Source organism: Mesoplodon densirostris, chromosome 1 (assembly GCF_025265405.1).
Source record: "Mesoplodon densirostris isolate mMesDen1 chromosome 1, mMesDen1 primary haplotype, whole genome shotgun sequence".
In the NCBI taxonomy this organism is placed as follows: Eukaryota; Metazoa; Chordata; class Mammalia; order Artiodactyla; family Ziphiidae; genus Mesoplodon; species Mesoplodon densirostris.
In genome coordinates, this window is record NC_082661.1 from 50833100 (window position 1) to 50855030 (window position 21931).

Sequence of the window (21931 nt, forward strand, 5' to 3'; positions counted from 1 at the left end):
AGTGAGAGTGCACGGATCTGACACACACTCACTAAAGAACATGTTAGCTTCCAGGAAGCTAAGGACAGTGACCACAGAAATGCTCAGAGCACAGCAGGGAGACTGAGGAAAGCAGGGGTGTCCAGGCCCGGGACTGTCGCCGGAGGAGGGTGCAGCAGCGGGCACATCATCTGGACCTGCATCTGTTAAATATTTCTAAAAACCAAAAGTTTCTGAGCCAAATGTCGCTGATCCCTGTCTGCATAAGGAAGTTTGCCTATTTGCACAGGAACACAGCATTTGTTCATTGGTTTCTGTGTTAATATATACAAATGTAGTTTCCTGTATCAATAGCTCTGCCTGGGGAAAAGAGGAGGAAGTATGTCTAGGTGATAAAGTACTGAGCCCAAGATAGAAAGCTTGCCTCCATCAGGCCCAGGGAATTTACAGAGGACAGTACTCTGCCTTAGTCTCTCTCTTAATGTATATTATACTGCCCTGCTTTCTCAAATACAAAAAATAGACAGGCTACATTCCCTTAGACCCCAGAGTTTAAATGTTCCATATGGAGAGTCACTCTGCACGCACTGTTGCTAGAGATGTTGTAGCCTCTATTAGCTGCACTGCAGAGAAAAGAGGTTGCCGACCCAACTCTTCCTGGTCTCCTCCCTGAAGCGCAGCTCACCTCTAAGCTTCCAAGTTGATTTGTCTTTTCTTCTTGGTGGACACCAGCATACTGTCCTTTCATGGGGCACTTACTCAAGGCCGGGTGCTCTGCTGGCAGCTCAGAAGATAAAGGCCCAATGCCTTTGCTTGAGGGGCTACAGACATGAGGAAAGAGAGAGACACCCTTTCTTTTTTCCAGTTCTAAGACTCCCTAAGTGTCCAAGAGAGACATTACAAAGTGCTCTGGGCATGCAGACAATGAGACAAGGGAGCCAGGGAAAGTTTTCAGAGAAGGTAAACTTGGAAAGTGCACTCCTGTGGCATCAATCTGGGCAAAGTATGGCATGTTTGAGGAACAGAAAATAAGGAGTCTGGTGACTGCAACAGGATGGGGGTTGCAGATGGATTTAGAACAGAGGATGGGAGGGCCAGCTAGTGCTGGACCATGAATGGCCCAAGGGCCATGTAAAAGCACTGGGACTGTATCTTGTAGATAGTAGGAACTGCCAAATAGATTAGAACTGCCAAAATAGACCTGCCAAATAGACCTGTCAAGGTCAAATCTATGACTGGAGTAGAGAAAGGACCACAAGACAGCAAGACTGGAATCAGAGACACCAGTGAGGAAATTCTTGCAACAGTCCAAAGGAACAGGGATGAATCAGATGCTGTGAATTAGGCTATCAGGTGGTTGCTGATAGGAGTAACTGTGATGGAAAATCCAGTGGGAATCCAAGAGAAGGGCCCCCATTGTGCTTTGCACTTGCACTTCAGGTGTGTGTGGAACATCCAGGAGACAATGTCCAGTGGCAAGTAGATAAAGTCTGGAGGAGATGTCCATTTGGGAACTGTCAACTTGCAAGTGGCCGCTGAAGCCACAGGAATAGAATGCAATTGCTCATGGGAAGTGTGTCGGGTGGGACACAAGCACCAAAGCGGAACAAGGAAAAGCCTGGCATGTGAGGGAGACAGGAGCTGAGAAGGAGGTGCCAGTGTTAAGAGAACGAGGCTGGAGTTCATGCCATGGAAGCCAACAGAAGAGGGGAATTCAGGGGCACAATGTCAAAACAAAATGCTACAAAGTTCAGGTGGGGTGTGGACCCAAGCCATATGGTGATGAGCACGCCATCCCATTGCTGTGACTTTATGGACAGCAATTTCAGCAGCAGTGGGTATCAAAACACCCACAACTGAGAAGCAAAGAAGGTGAGAAATTGATGGCCATGAGTGTAGAATATTCTCAGAAGAGCTTGGCTTTGAAAGGGAAAAAGATCCAAAAAGGGGGTTGGCAAAGTCACGGGAAGGGTTTTTCCTATGTGGGGCTTCACCTAGTTTGTAGGTTATGATGCCACAGCCTGTAGAGGTAGAGGCTACGAGGATGACTTTGACAATGCCAAGCTGGGAGACTAGAGAATTGTGATGTCATTAATTGCAGGATAAACTTTCCCAAAAGAAGTCACCCTCACAGGCTTTGGATTTGTCACCCTCCACAGGCTCAGATATTTTGGCATTCCCTAGTGCTGAGCTGCAGGCCAGTTCAGGCGAGGCGGGAGGGAGGAGAAGAATCAGGGCCCTGTGGAGAAGCTGCCTGGCAAGGCTCAGACGCTGACATCCTGAGTCAGCGGAGTGTCGGGAACTCAGTGCTGGACACAGGCCCAGGTTCTGGAGACACATGGCAAGCTGGCAGCAGTGTGACGTGGGCATCTGACCCCGCTCGTCCCACATTTTTTCTCAGCATTTTGGACATTTATGGCGTGTTACCTAGCACCATGTGTCTTGTCGGTGCACAGTTATAATTCAGATGGATGAGGCTATTGTCTGGCTTTTAATAGCCAATTGCACAGCTCTGATGCGGCTAAGGTTTACAAAATGACTAAATTAACTAACCCATCCATAGAATCAAGCTCTGGCCTGAGTAGGCCAGGCCAGAAAAATCAGCACAGCCCTCATGAAAATGAGGGTATGAATTTAACTAGTCAGGCAACTCCCGCCATGTAGTGGGAATTCTACTCACTGGTCCTGATACTGGCTCTGCCAGGGAGGGCCTCTTCTTCATTCTCTCTTTTTTTTTAATTGAAGTATAGTTGATGTACAATGTTGTGTTAGTCTCAGGTATATAGCAAAGTAAGATTTTCTATATATATATATAGAAAATATTTATATATATTATATGTATATTTATATATGTATTCTTTTTCAGATTCTTTTCCATTATAGGTTATTACAAGTTCCTGAATATAGTTCCCTATGCTATACAGTAGGTCTTTGTCATTTATCTATTTTATATATATTAGTGTGTATCTGTTAATCCAAAACTCCTAATTTATCTCTCCCCCACTTCCCCTTCGGTAAACATAAGTTTGTTTTCTATGCCTGTGAGTCTATTTCTTTTTGTAAATAAGTTCATTTGTACTATTTTTTGGATTACACATATAAGCGATGTCATATGATATTTGTCTGGCTTACTTCTCTCAGTATGATAGGTCCATCCATGTTGCTGCAAATGGCATTATTTCATTCTTTTTATGGCTGAGTAGTATTCCATTGTATATATATATACCACATCTTCTTTACCCATTCATCTGTCAATGGACACTTCGGTTGCTTCCATGTCTTGGCTATTGTAAACAGTGCTGCTATGAACATTAAGGTGCATGTATCTTTTGGAATTAGAGTTTTCATCTTTTCCAGATATATGCCCGGGAGTGGGATTGCTGGATCATATGGTAACTCTATTTTTAGTTTTTTAAGGAGCCTCCATACTCTTCTCCACAGTGGCTGTGCCTCTGCTTTATTCTGTGGAAAGATGGGAGGGCTACAGAATTACTCTATTTCCTACAAAGAAAAAGAAATCATGGACTCTCCTAAAAGAGCACAGAATCCTGAATATATTCTAGTCCAACCTCCACCCCCCATTTGACTAATATGGAAATGAGACTCAGAGTTAACAACTTTCCAGACCTTTCTCAATGAGCGGGTGACACAGAATCCATTGAACAGTGAGAAGACGGCTACCACGAGATGACAAGGGTTCTATGAGGTCCAGTCACCCCTTCTGGACAACAAACCATACTCTGTGGGGCTCAGAACTAGACATAGAGCCCTCATAATTTCTAGGCTGGGGGGCAAACCTGGGTAACGTGCTGTGGGAAAGAGACTTGGACAGTGGAGGGGAGGCTGAGGCGGAGGTGGGTGGGCACAGCAGTACATGCCCCGTCATCAAGGTGGCCTGCACACCCCCATCATCCTCCAAGTCCCCACATTCGTCAGGACTCTGTGCTTGTGAATGAGAGCAGCCTCCCTCTGGCAAGCTGAACCAAAAGGCTATGGAAATGGCCTTAGGGCCGCAGACTCCTTGAGCAAACAAGGGAAAAGTACCTGGAGGCCCACACGCTGCCTGCTGCAGCAGGGTTCAGTGGGGGAAACCCACAGAGGTAAGCTCCGGAACAGTGCACGGACCCGTTCCCAGGCCTTGCATGGGGATCTAGCTGGACTAGTGTCAGACTCCAGCAGAGGGACCCCAGGCCTTGGGCTTTTATGATTAGAGAAGCAGCAGCCCCTCTCCTGATTGGATCAGGACTCGGGATTTGATCACAGTGTGGTTTGGCAGAACTTTGGTCATCTGCCCTGCTCTTCCAGCTCAGCATTCAGAGTTGGGGAGCCGCAGCCCCACTCTGGCATGGCCAGGGTTTGGGGTTCCAGCCTATGACATGGCAGTGATCTACCAAGATTTGTCGTCTTCAGGATTCAGCTGGAGCCAGCTTCCTTGGAGCTCTGCAGGAGACCAGCCTCCTGTGAGGCCAGCCTGCAGAGAATAGCTAAACCAGGAATCAGCTGAATACATTAGTTCTCACTACCGTAACCCCTTCTTCTCACTGCAGTCAAAGGCAGCTTTCCTAACCTCAAACTTAACCATGGAACCCTCTGCTAAGACCTGTTAGTGTCTTCCCTTACCAGCATGATATAGTCAAACTGCTTAGCCTGGGATGCGAGGCCTCCTCCACCGGATCTCACCTCTCTGTCCAGGCTTACCCTCAGCAGCCCCATCCCCAAATGCACTGGATCTGCTACCTCCCACCATTGCTCACAGCAAAGTGAGCCTTTTCCCATCCTGCCGGCCCCGTGAACTTGCAGGCGCGTTACCCCAAATGCCCTCATGGAGAACGTCTGGCTCCTTCTCCGCACCCTGACTCTATAATTCCCCTTGTCATTGCACTGCGTAGTTGTTTTCATACCTGCCTGTCTGGAGGTGGTTCAGTCATGCCATCTGCAGAGAAGGTGCCGATGATAAGGATGAAGGGCATCAGCTGCATATACCTCTCCCCAGAGCTCAGGCTCCAAGCCCTTCTGCCCTACCCATAGCCATAGATCCCAGATCTCACAGATGCTGAAACACCTACTCTCTTATATAAATCATGTTATCTTTAACTGTTTTAAAGCTACACACTGGACAAAATGTGGTACTGGCCATTTCCTCTGAATAGTTAAATATACCAATGAGAACCTCAGTATTCCCTCAGCCAGGATGTGACTGAGGCCCCACTGTCAACTGACAGCACACCCTGACAGTGCCCAGGGGTCTGGGGAAAAGGCTGGTGCTCACACCTGCCCAGGTACGGCACAGGTCTCCCACAAGCTCCAGATACGTGAGTCTGTAAAAGTAAAGGTAGGAAAAGGAGGTCTCTCTCTTTAAGAAATCCTTTGTAGATCCACCCCCACACCTTAAAGTTATCAAACCCACAAGGGGCTGCAAATGACATTTACAAGATGGCAACAGGCTGCTGGCCATCACAAAGCACATTATCTTTAAGGGAGATACGGTTATCTCAGTGAGTGGAAGTTCTTTGTTCTGAATGCATGCCCCATTTTCAGTATGGTTTCCTTGGTAGTGACTGAATGACTAATCGATTGCCCATTAACAGCTTCATGAATGAAAGGAAATGTACAGCACCGACAAACTCTTTTCAAAGTCTGACAAGAATCAGTTTCAAATAAAGGGTGACATTTAAACAACTAGAAACCTCAAGGGCCATGATTACACAGCCCCATTCACAAGCACCCTCCTGCTGATGGTTCATTGGCAAGTTCACCCTGCAGATGCCTTCCCAGCTGCCCGAGGTAGGAAGTGCCTGGCTGCTGTCGGTTAAGAAGTGGCATGGACATATACACACTACCAAACGTAAAATAGATAGCTAGTGGGAAGCAGCCACATAGCACAGGGAGATCAGCTCGGTGCTTTGTGACCACCTAGAGGGGTGGGATAGGGAGGGTGGGAGGGAGGGAGACGCAAGAGGGAAGAGATATGGGAACATATGCATATGTATAACTGATTCACTTTGTTATAAAGCAGAAACTAACACACCATTGTAAAGCAATTATACTCCAATAAAGATGTAAAAAAAGAAGGCATCTGAATATGCTCTGCAAATCCTTTCCCAGTATCTTCTCAGGACCCAGAAGCCCCAGTCTTGTCTGTCTGTATATTTGCAGCCGTTGTGAGATGTATCAGAGCCTTGAAGAGGTACTCTGGGGAGAAGCCCCACCACCAGACCAGGTCAGGCCAAGGGCCTCGTCACTAAAGATGTCGGTCCAAGTGAGCATGACATGCTTTAAGACAGAGATGACAGCTGTGCTCACTCCTCCACCACCAGACCATCTCTCAACAGGGTGTAAGAATCACAGATTCCTTCTCTGAAGAACTTCCAGGCCTTTCAGGATTTTCTCAGGCATCATTGTATCCCTACAAAGCAGTAAGTCACAGCAACAACTCCCAACTTCTAGCCAAGAAGCTTGACCTTGAAACAGTCCTTCATTCTCAAAAGAACTGAGGCCACAGGTCACAGATGAAGGGCAACTTACCTGGTGTCATCTCTGGGAAAATAGCTCCTGTGCCTGGCTTACTCCACCCTGTCTACCAGGGCATCCTGCTGAGCACTACCCCACCCTGTATCCCAGGACCCCACCTTGTTTACTGACCTGTGTCCTATCAGCAGATTCAGCTCTGGGAAACTGGAATTCCTTTGGCCCACATCCAGCTCCAGATCAGCTCACACCCCAGTCTAGCACAACCCAGCCCCACCCCTCAGCAAGACTTGGTCAGGCCTTGGCCAAAGCTCTCTAGAGCTCCAGACTCAAGCATCTGGCCATCCATCTGCACACCCAAGAGGGCCCCAAACACAGCATGTCCAAAGATAAACCAAAAAAATAAAAACCCTCTCCATCTCACTAAATGGACCAGACATATACCTACTTTCCCAAGTCTGGAACCTGGGAATCTTCTTTCTCTCTCCCACACCCAAGTCATCCTGTCCATTTGACACCCAAGTATCTTTCTAATCCATTTATCCTAAGTCCACTTCTGCTTTTGTTGCTTGCCTGGCATTACTTTCTTTGGGGACTACCTCTATGCCCTAGTATGATAACCCTGCACATCCATGTGATTCAAGTGGGGCTGACCCCACCATCTTGGTCTAGGAGTGGTCAAGGGATCCAGGCCTGGATACAGAAAGTATCCAGCCACTTGGCCACGGTCATCAGTTAAGGGCTGAACTATCAGAATCCTCCCCGGAGTTCTACTGGGCATGGCGAGAAAGCTATGCCCTTTCTCCTTGGGCTCACAAGGACCAAGGTAAGACAGGAGCTGTGGGGCCTCTTACTATCACATGTAGAGTGTAAAGCTATGAAGAGACCAGCAGAATCAAGGGATTAGAGAGAGTGATAGAGGCTAGGGGGCAAGGAAAGGAGAGCTCTGATGTCATTGTTTTAACCCCTGAATCCAGCCTACAGTCAAAGAACTTCCTTTGGACAGCCCCATGACATGAGTCTATAAATTCTCTATTTCATCATAACAAGTTTGAATTGTGGTCTATTTCCAACTACTGAATACCTGCTGACCCAATAACTCACATAGACGGGTCCCCCTCCCTTCAATCTCACCTGCTGTATTAGTCTGCTAGGGCTCCCATAACAAAGTATTACAAACTGGGTGGCTTAAGCAACGGAGATGTATTGTCTCACAGTTCTGGAGGCTGGAAGTCCAAAACCAAAGGGCCAGAAGGGTTGGTTCCTTTTGAGGCCTGTGAGGGAGAATCTGTCCATACCTTTCTAGTAACTTCTGGTGGTTTTCCAGCAATCTTTGGCCTTTCTTGGCTTGTAGAAGCATCACCCAGATCTCTGCCTTCATCCTCACATGGCATTCTTCCTGTGTGTGAGTGTCTCTGTGTCCAAATTTCCTCTTTTTGTAAAGACACAGTCATATTGGATTAGGGACCCTCCGTACTCCACTATGAGCTCATCTTAACTAAGAACACCTTCAATGCCCCTACTTCCAAATAAAGTCACATTTTGAGGAACAGGGGTTAGGACTTCTACTTATGAATGTGGGGGGACACAATTCAATCCATAACACCTCCCATCCCAACTTAACTCTGCCTGCATCAGAGGCCGCTTTTGCCCTACTTGAGATCCTCTGGTTTTCACCTGCTTCTTGGTCCCGTGGCCGCTGCATCATCCAACCCTGCAAGGCTCCAACCAACTTCCCACAGGTGTGACCTGATGCCGTCCCACCTCGTACCCTCACAACACTTCACTTCACCTCTTCCTGGAGCTGTCCTGTTCACGGAAAGTGTGTTCAGTGTCTATGAGTGCACAACTCCATGGGGGGAACCATTGACAAAAGGGAAAAAGGAGCCAATGAATAAATTCTTACTTCTTTCTCCTTCCAGACAGACTGTCCTGAGATAGCTATACCAAAAATCAAGTGATCATCTGCCTCTTAGAAACAATCAGCTCATAAAATACCTTGGAATTGGCTCTCTCTTTTTCCCTGTTTCATTCCCCAGGTCCCTCAATCTGTTTCCTGGGATTGGATTCTCTAATAAAGAAAAAGCCCTTAAGCCTCTGCCTCAGCTTCTGCTTTTAGGGGAACCCGGGCCCATTCAGCCACAGAGCTCTCTCTCAATATAACCTGACCATGCCATTCCCCTGCTGAAAGCCCTACAATGCTTCTCCATTGTCCTAAAGTTCAAACTCTCTAGCTAAAAGCTGGAAGGCAGCTTAGAGGCCATCTGGTCAGCCTTCTTTCATGCTGCAACAGTCCAAGTCATGGGCTTTGGGATCCATCAGACTGGGTTTTAAACCTGGCTCTTTCTGAAAACTGGGATAAAGTTTTTCACCTCTCTAAGCTTCAGTTTCTTCATCTACCCAATCCCAGGGTTGAGGAGAGGCAATGTATGTAGTGTCTAGCAGAGTGTTTGGGACACTAAATACATAGCAGTCAGCATTATTACAGATGAGGAATCGGAAAGCAATATGCAAAGGGAGCTGCTCAGGGTCACACAGTTGGCTCACAATAGCTATGAAACCTGGGACCAAAATCCTACAAAGCCAGACTGGACTCCACAAACAAGAGGCTGAAGTCATCAATGCTCACTGATCAAATATAAAAGTGTTTAAATGTATTACTCTACAGATATTTCTTCTGCACCTCCCATATGCAGACACTCTTTGGAGAGCTAGATAGTGAATGAAACATACAAGGTCCCTGCCTTCATGGGGTTTGTATTCTAATGAGGAAATGAGACACTCCACAGTGAAGCAGTCAATGTGTGTAAGCATGTCATAGGGTACTAGGTGCTATGGCATAAAGTAGGAATGCAGAGTGAGGGGGCTTATATTTTTATAACATGGTTGAGGAAGCAATCTTCTGATAAAAGCTCACTTAAGGTAAAGGGAGCAAAGGAGTGAAACCATTGATATCAGGGGTAGCATTCCAAGCAGCCCGAGTGGGAGCACAGAGGGCTGAGGTAGGAGCAATCTTAGAGTGTTCAAGGGACAGCAGCAGAGAGGCCAGCACTGGTGCAGGGGGTGGGCGAGGGTAAGGTGGTAAGAAGTGACGTCAGAGACAGGCAGATGGCTTGGGCAGGCCATGGACTGTGAATTCTACTCTGAGTGGCAGAAAGCTAATGAAGGGTTTTAAACAGAGGTGTGGAGGGACCTGACTTAGGCTTCAAAGGATCGCTCTGAATGAGTGAGACCAGAGAGAAGGCCAGTGCAATAACATTGGTAGATGTGATGTTGGCTTAGACCAGGTGGTCTAAGGCAGAGACGGGGGAGGTGAGAAATGGTCATGCTCAATACATTTTGAAGGCAGAACTTTCAGAACTTGGTGATGGATTGGATGTGGAGTGTAAACAGAAGGTTGGTCCCAAGACTGGGATGCAATGAAATGAAATGAGGGAGTCGCCATTTACTGAAAGGGGGAGATTAAGGGAGAAGAGGTGAGGAGGCAAATCAGGAGCCTGCTTTTGAACACGCTGATTGGATGTCCAGTAAACACAAAGTAATGGCTGGATAAACAAATCTGGAGAGCAGGGGAAAGTCCAGACTAGAGATTCCCATTTGGGAGCATTGGACATTGAAACATTTGGTGGTATTGAAAGCCAGGAGGGCTTCCCTGGTGGCGCAGTGGTTGAGAGTCTGCCTGCCGATGCAGGGGACACGGGTTCGTGCCCCAGTCCGGGAGGATCCCACATGCCATGGAGCGGCTAGGCCCGTGAGCCATGGCCACTGAACCTGCGCATCCGGAGCCTGTGCTCCGCAACAGGAGAGGCCACAACAATGAGAGGCCCGCGTACCACAAAAAAAAAAAGAAAAAAGAAAGCCAGGAGCCTGGATGAACCCACCTAGGGAATGAGAGCAGATGGGCCTCCATGGTTTCCTGGGGACAGGCCAATGTTCCAAGGTCAGGGAGATGAGAGCCCAGGAAAGGAGCTTGAGAAGGAGTGCCCCGTGAGTCAGGAGAGAACCGCAAGTGTCTTCCTGAAGTAGTCACATGCAGAAGAGTTTCAAAGAGAAAAAGCTGACCAACTGCCGCATGATGCTGATTGCCACATAAGACAAGACTGAGAATTGGTCATGGTATTTGGCAACACGGAGGTCACCAGTGACCTTGGCAAGAGCTACTTGGATGGACAAAAGAGCATGGGAGGAGGAGAAGCAGAGACTTCGAGACTCCACAAGCCTCTGGAGGAGTTTTGTGTGAAGGGGAGCCCAGAAAACTGGTGATGTTGGAGTGATGCTCATGAGTGAATGAGAGGAAAACAAGATCGAGTGAACATGGGGGTCTTTTCATTAATGGTAATTTTTCAACAGTGTCCAGGGTACAGGGAAGCAGACTACACTATTCAGGGAGTGGAAATCATTCCAGCCTCTTGGGAAATCAGTTTAGCAATACACATCAAGAGCCCTGAAAGATGACCATGTCCTTTGACCCACTAATTCCACTTCTGGAAATCTCTCCTCAGGAAATCATTCCAAATACAGAAGAAAGTTCTCTGCATAGACATTTGTCACAAAATTCTTTATCATAGGTCTAGGAACATCTAAATATGCCACAATAGATAATGATTAAGGATGCAGAATGGACCCACTGACTGGATTATAAACTCCCTGAGAACAGGGATGGTGTCTATTTTATTTATCACTTACCCCCAGCACCTACCATGTAACTGGTATTTGTTGAATGAATGAATAAATATTCTTATAAAGTTAAGCAATAAAAAGATAAAATAATCCTTAAATGTACATGTAAATCTGCATACGCTCACAGTATGATCTCAACCATGTTTTAAACAAACAAACAAACAAACAAAAAACACCCTAACACTATATATATAAAAACTAAAGAAATAACTCCCTAAACTATAAACAGTAATCATCTTTGGGTGGTGAAATATTATTTCCTTTTTCATTTTATTTTTATTTTGCATATTTTTTAAAATGAATATGATTACTTTTATGATGGAAAAAACAAGTCAAGGTCATTTCTTTAAAAAGTGAGGGCTTGGGAGTTCTCTGGCGGTCCAGTGGTTAGGACTCAGGGCTTTCACTACCATGGCCCAGGTTCAATCCCTGGTCGGGGAACTAAGATCCCACAAGCCATGTGGCGCAGTTGAAAAATAAGAAATAAAAATAATAAGGAAGGGCTAAAGTTAGGCAGGATTTACACTCTCATCGACAGGACTCAATAAGGTTTTGCACCCTCCGAGTGTCCCCAGGCAGTCTTTGTCGGTGTGGGTCTCCAATTCCAGCCATGGTGCTCCTCTGAAGATGGGTTACTCCCACTACTATCAGGGGCAGGTCTGTTTTCTGGGTGAGAGAAGACCCCTCCAAGAGCTAAAGAGAGATGCTGTTCAGAGGCACCAGCTTTCACTGGAGCATTTTCTAGATTCTTAACCAGCTGGCAAAAATATTACCCAGCAAGATGGAAAACTGTTGATGATACAGTTTTAAGTGAAACAGAGCAGAATACAGAGGAGCACGTTCGCCAAGAATATAACCATGCAAACTGTTCATTTCACAAATATTTATTGAAGGAAGGAAAAGGCCACAAGAAATATGTCCACATGCAGCCAGATATGCAATCAAAACTGAATCTACCTTTTCAGCAATACCATTTTACAGCCATATCTCTAGAACTAGGATTCCTATAGCTCTACTGGAGATCCCACTGTGGGTGTCTAAAGGGGCTCACCGACTGGCTCCAGGCTCCAGGGCAATCTGTTTCCTAGAGGAGAGCTTCCCGAATGTTTGCACCATTAACTCAGAGATCTTGATAAAATGCAGATTCTGATTCAATACGTCTGGGGTGGGAAGAGAGATTCTACATGCCAAACAAGCTCCAAGTGATGCTAAGGCTGCTCGTCTTCGGAGTACACTTTGAGATACAAGGGCCAAAGGTGGGATAAATGGGAAACCCCAAGGGTCATTAGGAACCAGGAGCAGGAGACAGCCATCCAGGCAAGTCATGCCAACCCAGCAAGGTGAGGGGAGCACAGAAGATACTCAGCGAGGCTTCCATCCGCTACCCAAATTCCCAATGCCAAGCACCTTCACCACATGCTCAGCCTGGTCCCCCAGTCTTCAAGCATGCTAGCACCCTAAAGCATCCTTGTCCCCAAGCATCTTGGCACCACTGAGATGAGTGGTGACACACAAACTCCAGGCAATCGTATGGGATCGGGAGGGGCCTGAGGCCCCCAGTTCCTTGAGGAGCTTAAGCAATGACATCTTTCTGGAATGGGTCCCATGGTCTGGGCTTTGCTGGCAGGTGGTTACCTGGAGCAGCCAGCAGCAGGTGGCACCAGAGGACAAGCACAAGCTGCAACCAAGAGAATGGCTCAACAATCTGTCCAAAAAAATAGGATAAAGGTGAGCAAAGGAACGGAATGAGAGATGTGACCAGAAGTTGGGACAAAACAAACAGTTCCAGGAAGGGAGCTCCCAGGAAGGAAGCTGGTGACTCAAAGAGCAGTTGTCTTTGGTGTCAGCTGTACGGGTTCTTGGTCAGAGGCCAGGCCAGAGAGATGATCAAATGTGGCTGTTCAATCTCCTGCTACCTGGCCCTTTGCCAGATGCCCTGTGTAGAGCCAACCCTAGGAGCCTCACAGTGAGGCCCCTCAAAGGGTCTAGAGACTTGAATACCCTGCCCCGGGAGGCCATGGTGGGTCCAGCCGCTAGCCACTCTGCAGGTCTGAGCAGGTACAACCAGGTCTGGACAACCCATCCAAGGTAGCCCACAAGCAATCTTGACATTTCCCTTTCTGCAAGGACAAGCTGTCTGGTCCACACACAGATGAAGCCTTGGATCCAGAAGCCTGAACCTTGACCTCCATGGGTTAGATATTCATACTCATCGTAGCCCTTTCTCTATCTCCCAGGCTGGCCGGAGGAAGGGGGACACTCTGCTCCTTTCAGCCCATACCCCAGACTTTAAGAACTCCCTCCCTGGTCCTGCCATTACTGAAAGCTGCTGGGAGGCCCAAAGTCCTGGGGAGGCTTCGGAAGAACGGTGACACATCACCCGGGGCAAGTCAGCTCAGGGGCAGAGTGGAACGAAGGAGGCTGGAGTCATGGCCTTAAGTACTGTAAGTCTCTGCAGTGGGTGGACTGGGCAGGGCTGCAGAGTCCTTGGCCAGCTGCCTTGTCAAGAGAGGTCTTGGGAGGCAAGGAAGGGCAGGCGAGAGAGTGTGGCTGCAGCAGCCTGAGCCCTTCCTACACTGGACTGTGTCGCAGGGTGCTGTCCTCAGCTGAGCACTCAGCAGGGGCACCTGCTACCTTTCTTGTCACCATGGTAAATCTTTCTGGAGCTCTCTCCCTGTGCCAGGGACTGTCCCAGGCATAGGGGACCCAAGCTCTTTGACAATACAGATGTCACCCTCAAGGGGCCCACAGTCTTATCAAGGAGAGATGCTTGCAGGCTTATTTCCATTCAAGGTGGCAGATACAAAGAAAGAGAAAAAGGATGGAGTAGGATGTGAACCCTGGAATTCCCGCTGCTCAGGGCTGATTTTCCTACTGCAGAGGAGTGTGAGCTGGCTGCCAGGGTCCCTTCTCTGCAGCTGGATGTGCTAATGATATACAGTAACCCCACTGTCTTGCCTCCATAGAACTCTTTACCACTTACAAAGCCCATCCACAAACATCGTCTCCCACAGAGGTTAGGGGTTTACCAAGGTCCAGAACTCTGACTCCATGTGTTCTTCCCCTCACCGCACCATGGCCTTGCAGCCTCACTGGTGGAAGTGAAATCCCTGGGCTCCCGGGATGGGCATCTGTTGTTGAGTTACCAGAATGAACTACAGACCATCAATCAGACCATCTCCGGCTCTGGCTTCTGCTCAGGATGCAAGACATACTGTGTGCGACCTGCAGAATCCAGACTCAGAATTCTTCCAAGAACAATGGCTGTACCATCAGAATGCTCAGCTTCACAAGGCAAATGGATGCAAAAACAGGCTCTTGCTACCCTATCTGGGCCCCACAAGGCCAGTGCCACGCCCAGCTTGCAACGTGCCCACTTAGCTAAGTGAGGGAGGCTGGTAATGAACATGGCAGAGAGAAGCCCTAAACCTGACTAAATGGGGTTAGACCTGCCACTGAGCCTCAGAGACCCTTTGGAGACTTCCATGTGCACCGTGGACAGAGGCAGATGCTCGGACTCCTCCACAGGGACCCTCTGCTTGCAAGTCAGCACCAAGGCCTTGACCTCCTTCTTGAAGTTGGTGTTGAGAAAGCCATAGATGAAAGGGTTGACACAGGTAGAGGCCATGGCAAGCAGGTGGCACACCAAGAAGATGAGGTTGCCATGACAGATGGGGATGGCCTCATGGTACCAGTCCTCCAGGCTATTGAACACATGCAGGGGCAGCCAAAGCACAGCAAAGGCAGCCACCATGACCACAAGCATCACATTGATCCGCTTCATCTGCCAAGCCCGAAAGCTGTAGGTGCCCTTGCGGAATACCCGCCCCCGCTTCCGCAGACGCTGGTAGATGCGAACGTAGCAGACCAAGATGAAGGCCAGTGGGACGCAGTACTGCAAGAGCAGAAGAAAGGTGGTGTAGATGATGCGGTGATGGTCCAGTGGCCAGGACTCAGTACAGACCACCTTATCCACCAGAAACTCCAGAGCCTTGGAGTGGTTCTTATGAAAGACATTCTCTAGAACGCTGTTAGCCAGGAAGGGCAGGGAAAGGAAGCCCGCAATGAGCCAGATGACCACAATCCCCAGGTAGGCCTGGGAGACACTGGGTTTCCAGCCTGTTGGATTGATGATGAGCTGATGCCTCTCCAGAGCCACAAGTACAAGCGAGAGGATGGAGACTGTCACCGACATACACTGGATAAAGGCCGATATCTTGCAAAGGACCTCGCCAAAGATCCAGTAGTCCATGAGGGTGTAGATAGCTGTGAGTGGCTGGCAGATGAGGCACATGAGGAAGTCAGAGAAGGCCAGGTTGGCAATAAGCAGGTTGGTCACATTGGCCTTCTCCTTCTGCCTAATGGTCACACATATCAGGCAGAGGTTGCCCAGGACTCCCACAATGGTCTCAATGCTGTAGGAGGTGACAATGAAGACCACTAGGTCTATGGAATCCTGGCAGTAGTCAGAGAAGTTGTATGGAGTGTACAGAGAACTTGACTTGCTCCTGTTTTGACCCTGTGGGGATTCTGGAAGCAGCAAGGCCAGGAAGTGAGAGATATTCATGGTGGATGTGAAAAGATTCCAGGAGATTCAATGATGACATCTGTAAAGCAAAGACAAATGGCACTGAAGGATAGTGTCTCCTGTGTGGAATCCAGGGAAGAGTGGGGACCAGGTAGAGAGGTTCATGGCTGCTTCCTTCCCAAGGCTGAGACCTAGGGGACCTGAAACTCAGAGATGTAAAGCAACTTGCCCATAGTCACACAGCTAATAAGTAAGGGGGTCCAGATACAAACCCAGGTCTGTCTGACCTCAGAACCTGTTCCACAAATTCCCTCTGACCTCAGAGTTTGAGGCTATTTTGATGATCAAGAAGTTGGACTGTTGTATGCAGAGTTCAGGGACAGAATTACTTAGGGAACATGGGTAGAAATCCCCTTATCACATTTTATGTGACAGCAACACATTCTGCCATGTGCTCAGGTCCTTCCATGGCACCCCTTTAGGACAGAACAAAAACCTCGGGGCTTGACACACAGTGTGCCCTTCTGGTCTCAGCCCCTACCTGCCCTGCCAGCCTTGTTTCTCAGGTGACACATGGCAGAGTTGAAGACAGCCAGGTATGCAAAGACTTGGTCATCAGCACACCAGCTCTCTCCTCCTGACCCCTATGTGTACACACACACCAGGCCAAGGTTAAGGGATGCCCACTGCCTTCCCTGTGGGTCCCCTCCATGCCTATGCTCAAGTCACAGCTTGCAGCTCCCAGACACCAGCCTGGGCCATACCTCCATGTCCCGGCCCAGCCTGGCTGTCTTCCTCTGGTGCCTTAACACAAGGGACCCTCTGCCAAGACTTAATTGGAATTTGGACTCCAGAGCTTCCAGGTGGTAATGCCAATGAAAGATATTTTGACGTGGAGCGCCACCGCATCATCACACACCACTAGGGCTCACCTTCCTCATGATTTCTCTAGTCATCACTAATCCCACAAGCAGTTCTCAACCTTCAGGAGACATCAGAATCATTCTAGGAGCAGATTGAAAGCACAGATTCCGGAATCCCTCACCAGGAGATGCAGTTAAGTGAGTCCGGGATGGGGCTCAGGAATCTGTATTTTAACAACTGACCCATATGACTCTGATGCACATGGTCCTTGGACCCCATTTTGATAAGTACTGTTCATAGAGGAATACCCTATTTCAGATATTCTTTGAGGCCTTATAATGGTCGTGTCTATTTGTGAACTGTGAACATTATATATGTTCTTTATGTTCAAGTGCTAAGCTAGAGACAGCTTTTACAGGGTATAGCCAAAATTAACCAGAGGTCAATAAAACCTATTTGTCAGCCATCAAAAATGTCACTCACTGTACATTTAATTTGGCTTATAAAGATGAGTCACATTTTGCCACGTACAAGATCGTCGTGAATTCGAATGACAGTTTATAGTCTGGTTATTTCAGCTACCCAATCCCAGAGGCAAGAGGATTTTTCTGGTACCACAGTCTTCGGGCAAAAAGAGTCATTTGGAATTGAATGTGACAAAATGTAATATACCAGGGCAAAATATAAGGTCCAGTATTTGAGTGAAAAAACAGCCATAGCTGCATGAAACTGTGGCAGATACACTGTGCTCAGAAGCAGCAAATAAGATGGAAATCCAAGACTCTGGTTGACCAACAGCCAGGGCTGGGTCAACAATGGGAAACAACACCATTGGTTCCAAACTGGCCAAGCTCAGCATGATCAGAGTGCCATTACTAGATGGCGAGGGCTCCAGAAAATCCTCCCTGCTTTGTTCATTCATTCACTCAATAAGCATGTACCAAGTCCCACGCTAGAAACAAGGTCTGCAAAGATGACTTATACAGCCGTGTCCCTCCCAGACCAGAGGAACTAGCCACCAGGAACACAGATGAACCTCAATGCCACATTGCCATCACCAAAACCAGTATGAATGGAATGCCTGTGAGCTGGGAGATCGAGGAAGGAAGCAGGCAGATGAGAGAAGAGGGGACATGGATCCAGGGCTCAAAGGATCCAAGAGGAGTTAACTATCCAAATAGACAAGGTGGAGGAAGGAATTCAAGGTACAGGGAACAGGGTACAAAGGCAAGGAGTCAGGAAAGAAGAAAGCCTCCTCAGAGAACAGTAAGCAGTTCAGAATAACTAGAGCCTGGAGTAGGTGGAAGGGAGTGGCAAAAGATGGGCTGGAGAGGTGGGCCAGATCAGGAATGCTGGGTGAGCTGCTGAAAGGCTGCCAGCAAGCCCAAGTTCATTCCAGAAAGGTCATTTGGATGTAGAGAATAGATTGAGGGAAAGGGCCAAGACAGGAGGAGGGGGAGGGCTGAAGGCAGCACTGGGGATCTGCCTGGCTTGCAGCCCTCTTCTCAGAGAATCCATAAAGAGCTAACACAAGGGATGGTCACCAGTGAGCCAGGAAGCCCCACACCAGTCCCTGCTGATTAGACCACACAGCTGCCTGAACCCAAATCAGCCCTTCCCAGCAGCTTCTGGGACTGGGGCAGAGGAGGGAAGTGCTGGGGCTGGGAGAGCATCAACATGGGAAGGAGATCTTTGGGGGACCAAGAAAGGAGCAGAACTGCCATCTGGCCCTTGCATCTTTCTCCAGAGCTGCAGATGCTGGAAGGGAACACCAGGGAGGGAACCACTCCATAAGCCCCTATCCCAGAAAGGCCCTCTGTACACAGGAACTGAGGATTTCCAGAAGCATTCTCCAGGGGCAAGGCAGTAATAATTCAAACCCCTGAGCCCCAGGTCAGCACGAAAGCTGGTTTCCTTCTGTAGAAATTGCACAGGGGCAGTAGGGAGAAGGCAGTGGCAGCACGCATGCAGAGGTGACTCTGGTCTGAGTTTGGTCCCGCAGACACATGGGAGGCCCAAGCAGCCTCAGGGGCTGTAACTGGGCAGGGGTTGGGGAGAGAATGGAAGCAACTGAGCCTGCCATACCCAGAGGAGCAGGAAGGGGAATTTGGAAAGACAGGCAGGGGAGGGAAGGCGGGAGCCCAGTCTTGCAGAGAGCCCAAGGAGGGGCTGTGTCTTGCCTCACCCTGGAGAGCGCACACTTTGCTGGGAGACAGAGGGCAGAAGGGACTTTAGCCTTCACAGAGCTTTGGGCACAAGACATCTCCCTGAGCATTAATCCACACTGAAGCCCCGGGAGGAAGGCATTACTAGGCTGAACTATGAAATTGCCAGTATCCAAGCACTTTCAACCTGCAAAGACAGCAAATTCATATGGTTGGATCTAGTATCAGCCCCATTTCAAAGAGGAGGACACTGAGGCCCAGTTAGATGAAGGGACCTGGCCAACGTCCCCACAGCCAGTAAGTGGCAAAGCTGAACTGGAACCCTGGTCAGTCTGATTCTGAAGCCCCCTGCACCAGGCTCTGCCAGACAGAGAGATTTTGAAAAGGAGGAAAGAGGAATGGGGCCTGTCTTGAAGCAGGAGGTGAACTAATGTGGGCAGGCGGAGTGGTAGAGGCAGGGTTGGAGATGGACATCCAATCCCCAACAAAGCGTGACTGGGTGAGCACCTGGGGGTGCCGGGATGTGGCTCGCCCAAGTGAGAAGATGCCCCAGGTGGGGTGGCAGTGCCCAGCGTCCCCTGGCCTGGGGCCCCAGCATGCTGGCTCAGAGCCGCCTCCTCCCGGGGCAGCTCTGTGGACAGCCCAGCCTCTCCAGCCCCTCATCCTTCCCAAGCAGATGCGGGTTTGGAGTCCCTAATGGAATGACACTCCTAGATAGAGCTGCCTCCTTCCCGACACAGTTCAGAACCCCAGAGGCCCCTCGCCGGGGCAGAACACAAGAGCGCAGCTCCCAGGGGAGAGACGTGGGCTTGAAGGGCTATCACAAGCGAGTGTCTATCCCTTGCAGCCTCCAGCAATGCAACTCTTCACCTGGATCACCTCAAGGTGATCGCATCCACTCCCCTGGGCTGCTGAGCTGGGGCCACTCCGACCACTTCAGACCCTTCTGGGTGATTTGGAGTTCCCCGGAGGGCCCTCACACCAAGACTGTCCCTCACTTCCCACTGCATTCCTCAGAGATGCCCAGTGCGGACCAGGAGACCTCAGGTCCTCCAGGCACACCCCAGGGGGTGGCGATTCTGGGAGCGGGAAGGCAGACTATTGTGCAAAGTCAGTGAAATAGTGTCTCCAGGTTTAGTTCCCAAGCGGTTCTCGTGACAAGGTGGAAACATCTGCAACCGGGGGGGGGGGGGGGGGGAGGGGGGAGGGGGGAGCCCTCCACTGCAGCCTGCCTTCCCAGCACTCAGAGGAAAACTAATGGATAATACAAATAATATCAATTCTCCCGTGAGCTAAGAATGGAGAGAAGAATGTCTGCTTTGTTTCCTGAAATTTCAGCAAACAGCTTGTCTCCTAAAGCCCGCGGCGCCCACATTTTCCACTCACCCCTTACCTGCTCTCCCGGCAGCACACAGGTGAGGACAGGTGAGACTGAAGGAGCCCAAGTCCGCTCGAGGAGCAGGGTTTCCCGCACCGTCCCGGTTGCGCGGCTCTGAGCCCCTGCGAAGCCCTCCCGGCGACCCCTCCCCAGTCGCCCAGCAGAGGCAGCGCGCGGCTTCCCGGGAACCCCTCGGGCCCGGGTCCCTTCTGCCTGTGGGATCCACGGGGCAAATTGCGGGGCCCGCGCCGGTCTCACCTGCTCCGGCGGCCCGGCGCTCTCTGCGTGCGGAGCGGAGCTGCCCTGCCGCTCTCCACGCCCGCTCGGCTCCCTCCCGCGCCGCCGCCGCCGCCAGTGCCCGCCCAGTCTGCCGCCCGCGCCGCCCTTGAGGACGCTCCGGCCGGCCGCCGGCGACCCAGGCGCCTGCTCCGGAGCTGCGGCCGCGAACCCTCCCGTCCGCCGTGCGCCAGGAGCTGCAACCCCGTACGCCGGCCTCCCCCACGCCCACCCCGACCCTACACACCAGCGGGCTGGAACTGCCCTGTTGGTGTTCTCTCTGAGACCCAGTGTCCCCATCCATGAAATGGGCATAAGACCTGCCTTTCATAAATTCGTTCACAAATATTAATTACAGGCCTCCTATGAACCTGGCTCTCCTGCTAGACACAGAGCTGAGCAAAACAGAGTTCCCATCCTTGTGTTATCCTGGAGTTCCCAGCCCTGGGGGGAGAAGGCCCATCAAGGACAAGTAAACAAGTAAATAAGTTAATATTATTGCAGGGAGTGAGATGCTGTGGGGAAATGGATCAGCTTTAGATATGTGGGCCAGGCAGAGGGCACAGTAAGCGCAAAGGCCCTGAGACTGGAGGCATTGACTCACTGGAGATCACTGAAGGGCGGTGATCTCCTTGGCTGGAGAATGCCAAGGCTTTCAGAGGTGCATGTGCGAACAGTCAGGGAGGCCCTGGTAGATCCTGGAAAGGCCTCCAAGATTGTTGCAACAAGAATCAAGTAAGAAAGCACTTCTCCATTGGAGTCCACCTGAAACAGGACTTGCCTGAAAGGGGACAATGTTTATTACAAAGGCTGCTCCAATTTTGAATACACTAACTTATAATTTCCTCCAGAAGGCCACATGGTAAAATCATGTGTGTACTTGGAGGACCTCCTGAGAGTAGGCGTTGCTTCTGGGGAACTTCCTAAGTATCCGACATATACAACTCTTCTCTAAAACCTTCCATGGCTCCAAATCACAGAAGCAGAGTAAAGCAGCGGTTACCAGGGGCCAGGGGGTTGAGGAAATGGGGAGATAATTGGTCAAAGGGTCCAAACTTCCTGTTATAAGATTAACAAGTTCTGGGGATCTAATGTACAGCTTGGTGATTATAGCTAATGATACTGTATTATATACTTGAAAGTTGCTAAGACAGTAGATCTTAAATGTCCTCACCACGAAAAAAAGAAATGGTAATTATGTGACGGGATGGAGGTATTAGCTAATGCTATGGTGGTAATCCTTTTGCCATATATAAATGTATCAAATCAACTCATTGTACACCTTAAATGTACATAATGTTATATGTCAACTATATCTCAATAAAGCTGGGGGGAAAACCTTCCATGGCTCCCCATGACCCACAGGACACGGCCCAGACCTCCCAGCCGCTCCCCCAAACACACCAAGTAATCCCAGAGGCACCAACCATGGTGCCGACTATGGAAATGTTTCCAGAGTTGTGGGCAGTGACAGCTTTCTAGAATGACAGCTGTCATTTATGGCCCATGTGGGCTCTGCAGACCTTACCCTATTGGATCATCACAACAGCTCTGAGAGGTGGGCATTTTTATATCTGTTTTACTGATGAAGCC

The 21931-nt window shown here is 49.4% G+C and overlaps 1 protein-coding gene across 2 annotated transcripts; it reads right to left on the minus strand.

Moving 5' to 3' along the window:
- Window positions 1-13900: 13900 nt before the first annotated feature.
- LOC132477324 (neuropeptide Y receptor type 4-2) lies at window positions 13901-20375 on the minus strand. 2 transcript variants are annotated; one of them, XM_060079721.1, is made up of 2 exons: window positions 20321-20375; window positions 13901-15734 (listed from the first exon to the last, which is right to left on the minus strand). In XM_060079721.1, the coding sequence occupies exon 2, from the start codon at window positions 15692-15694 to the stop codon at window positions 14561-14563; it is 1134 nt and encodes a 377-aa protein (XP_059935704.1). In that variant the 5' UTR covers window positions 15695-15734; window positions 20321-20375; the 3' UTR covers window positions 13901-14560. The 2 variants fall into 2 exon arrangements, with proteins under 2 accessions (XP_059935704.1, XP_059935620.1); XM_060079637.1 differs by lacking the exon at window positions 20321-20375 and adding an exon at window positions 20078-20263.
- Between the last annotated feature and the right edge of the window lie 1556 nt (window positions 20376-21931).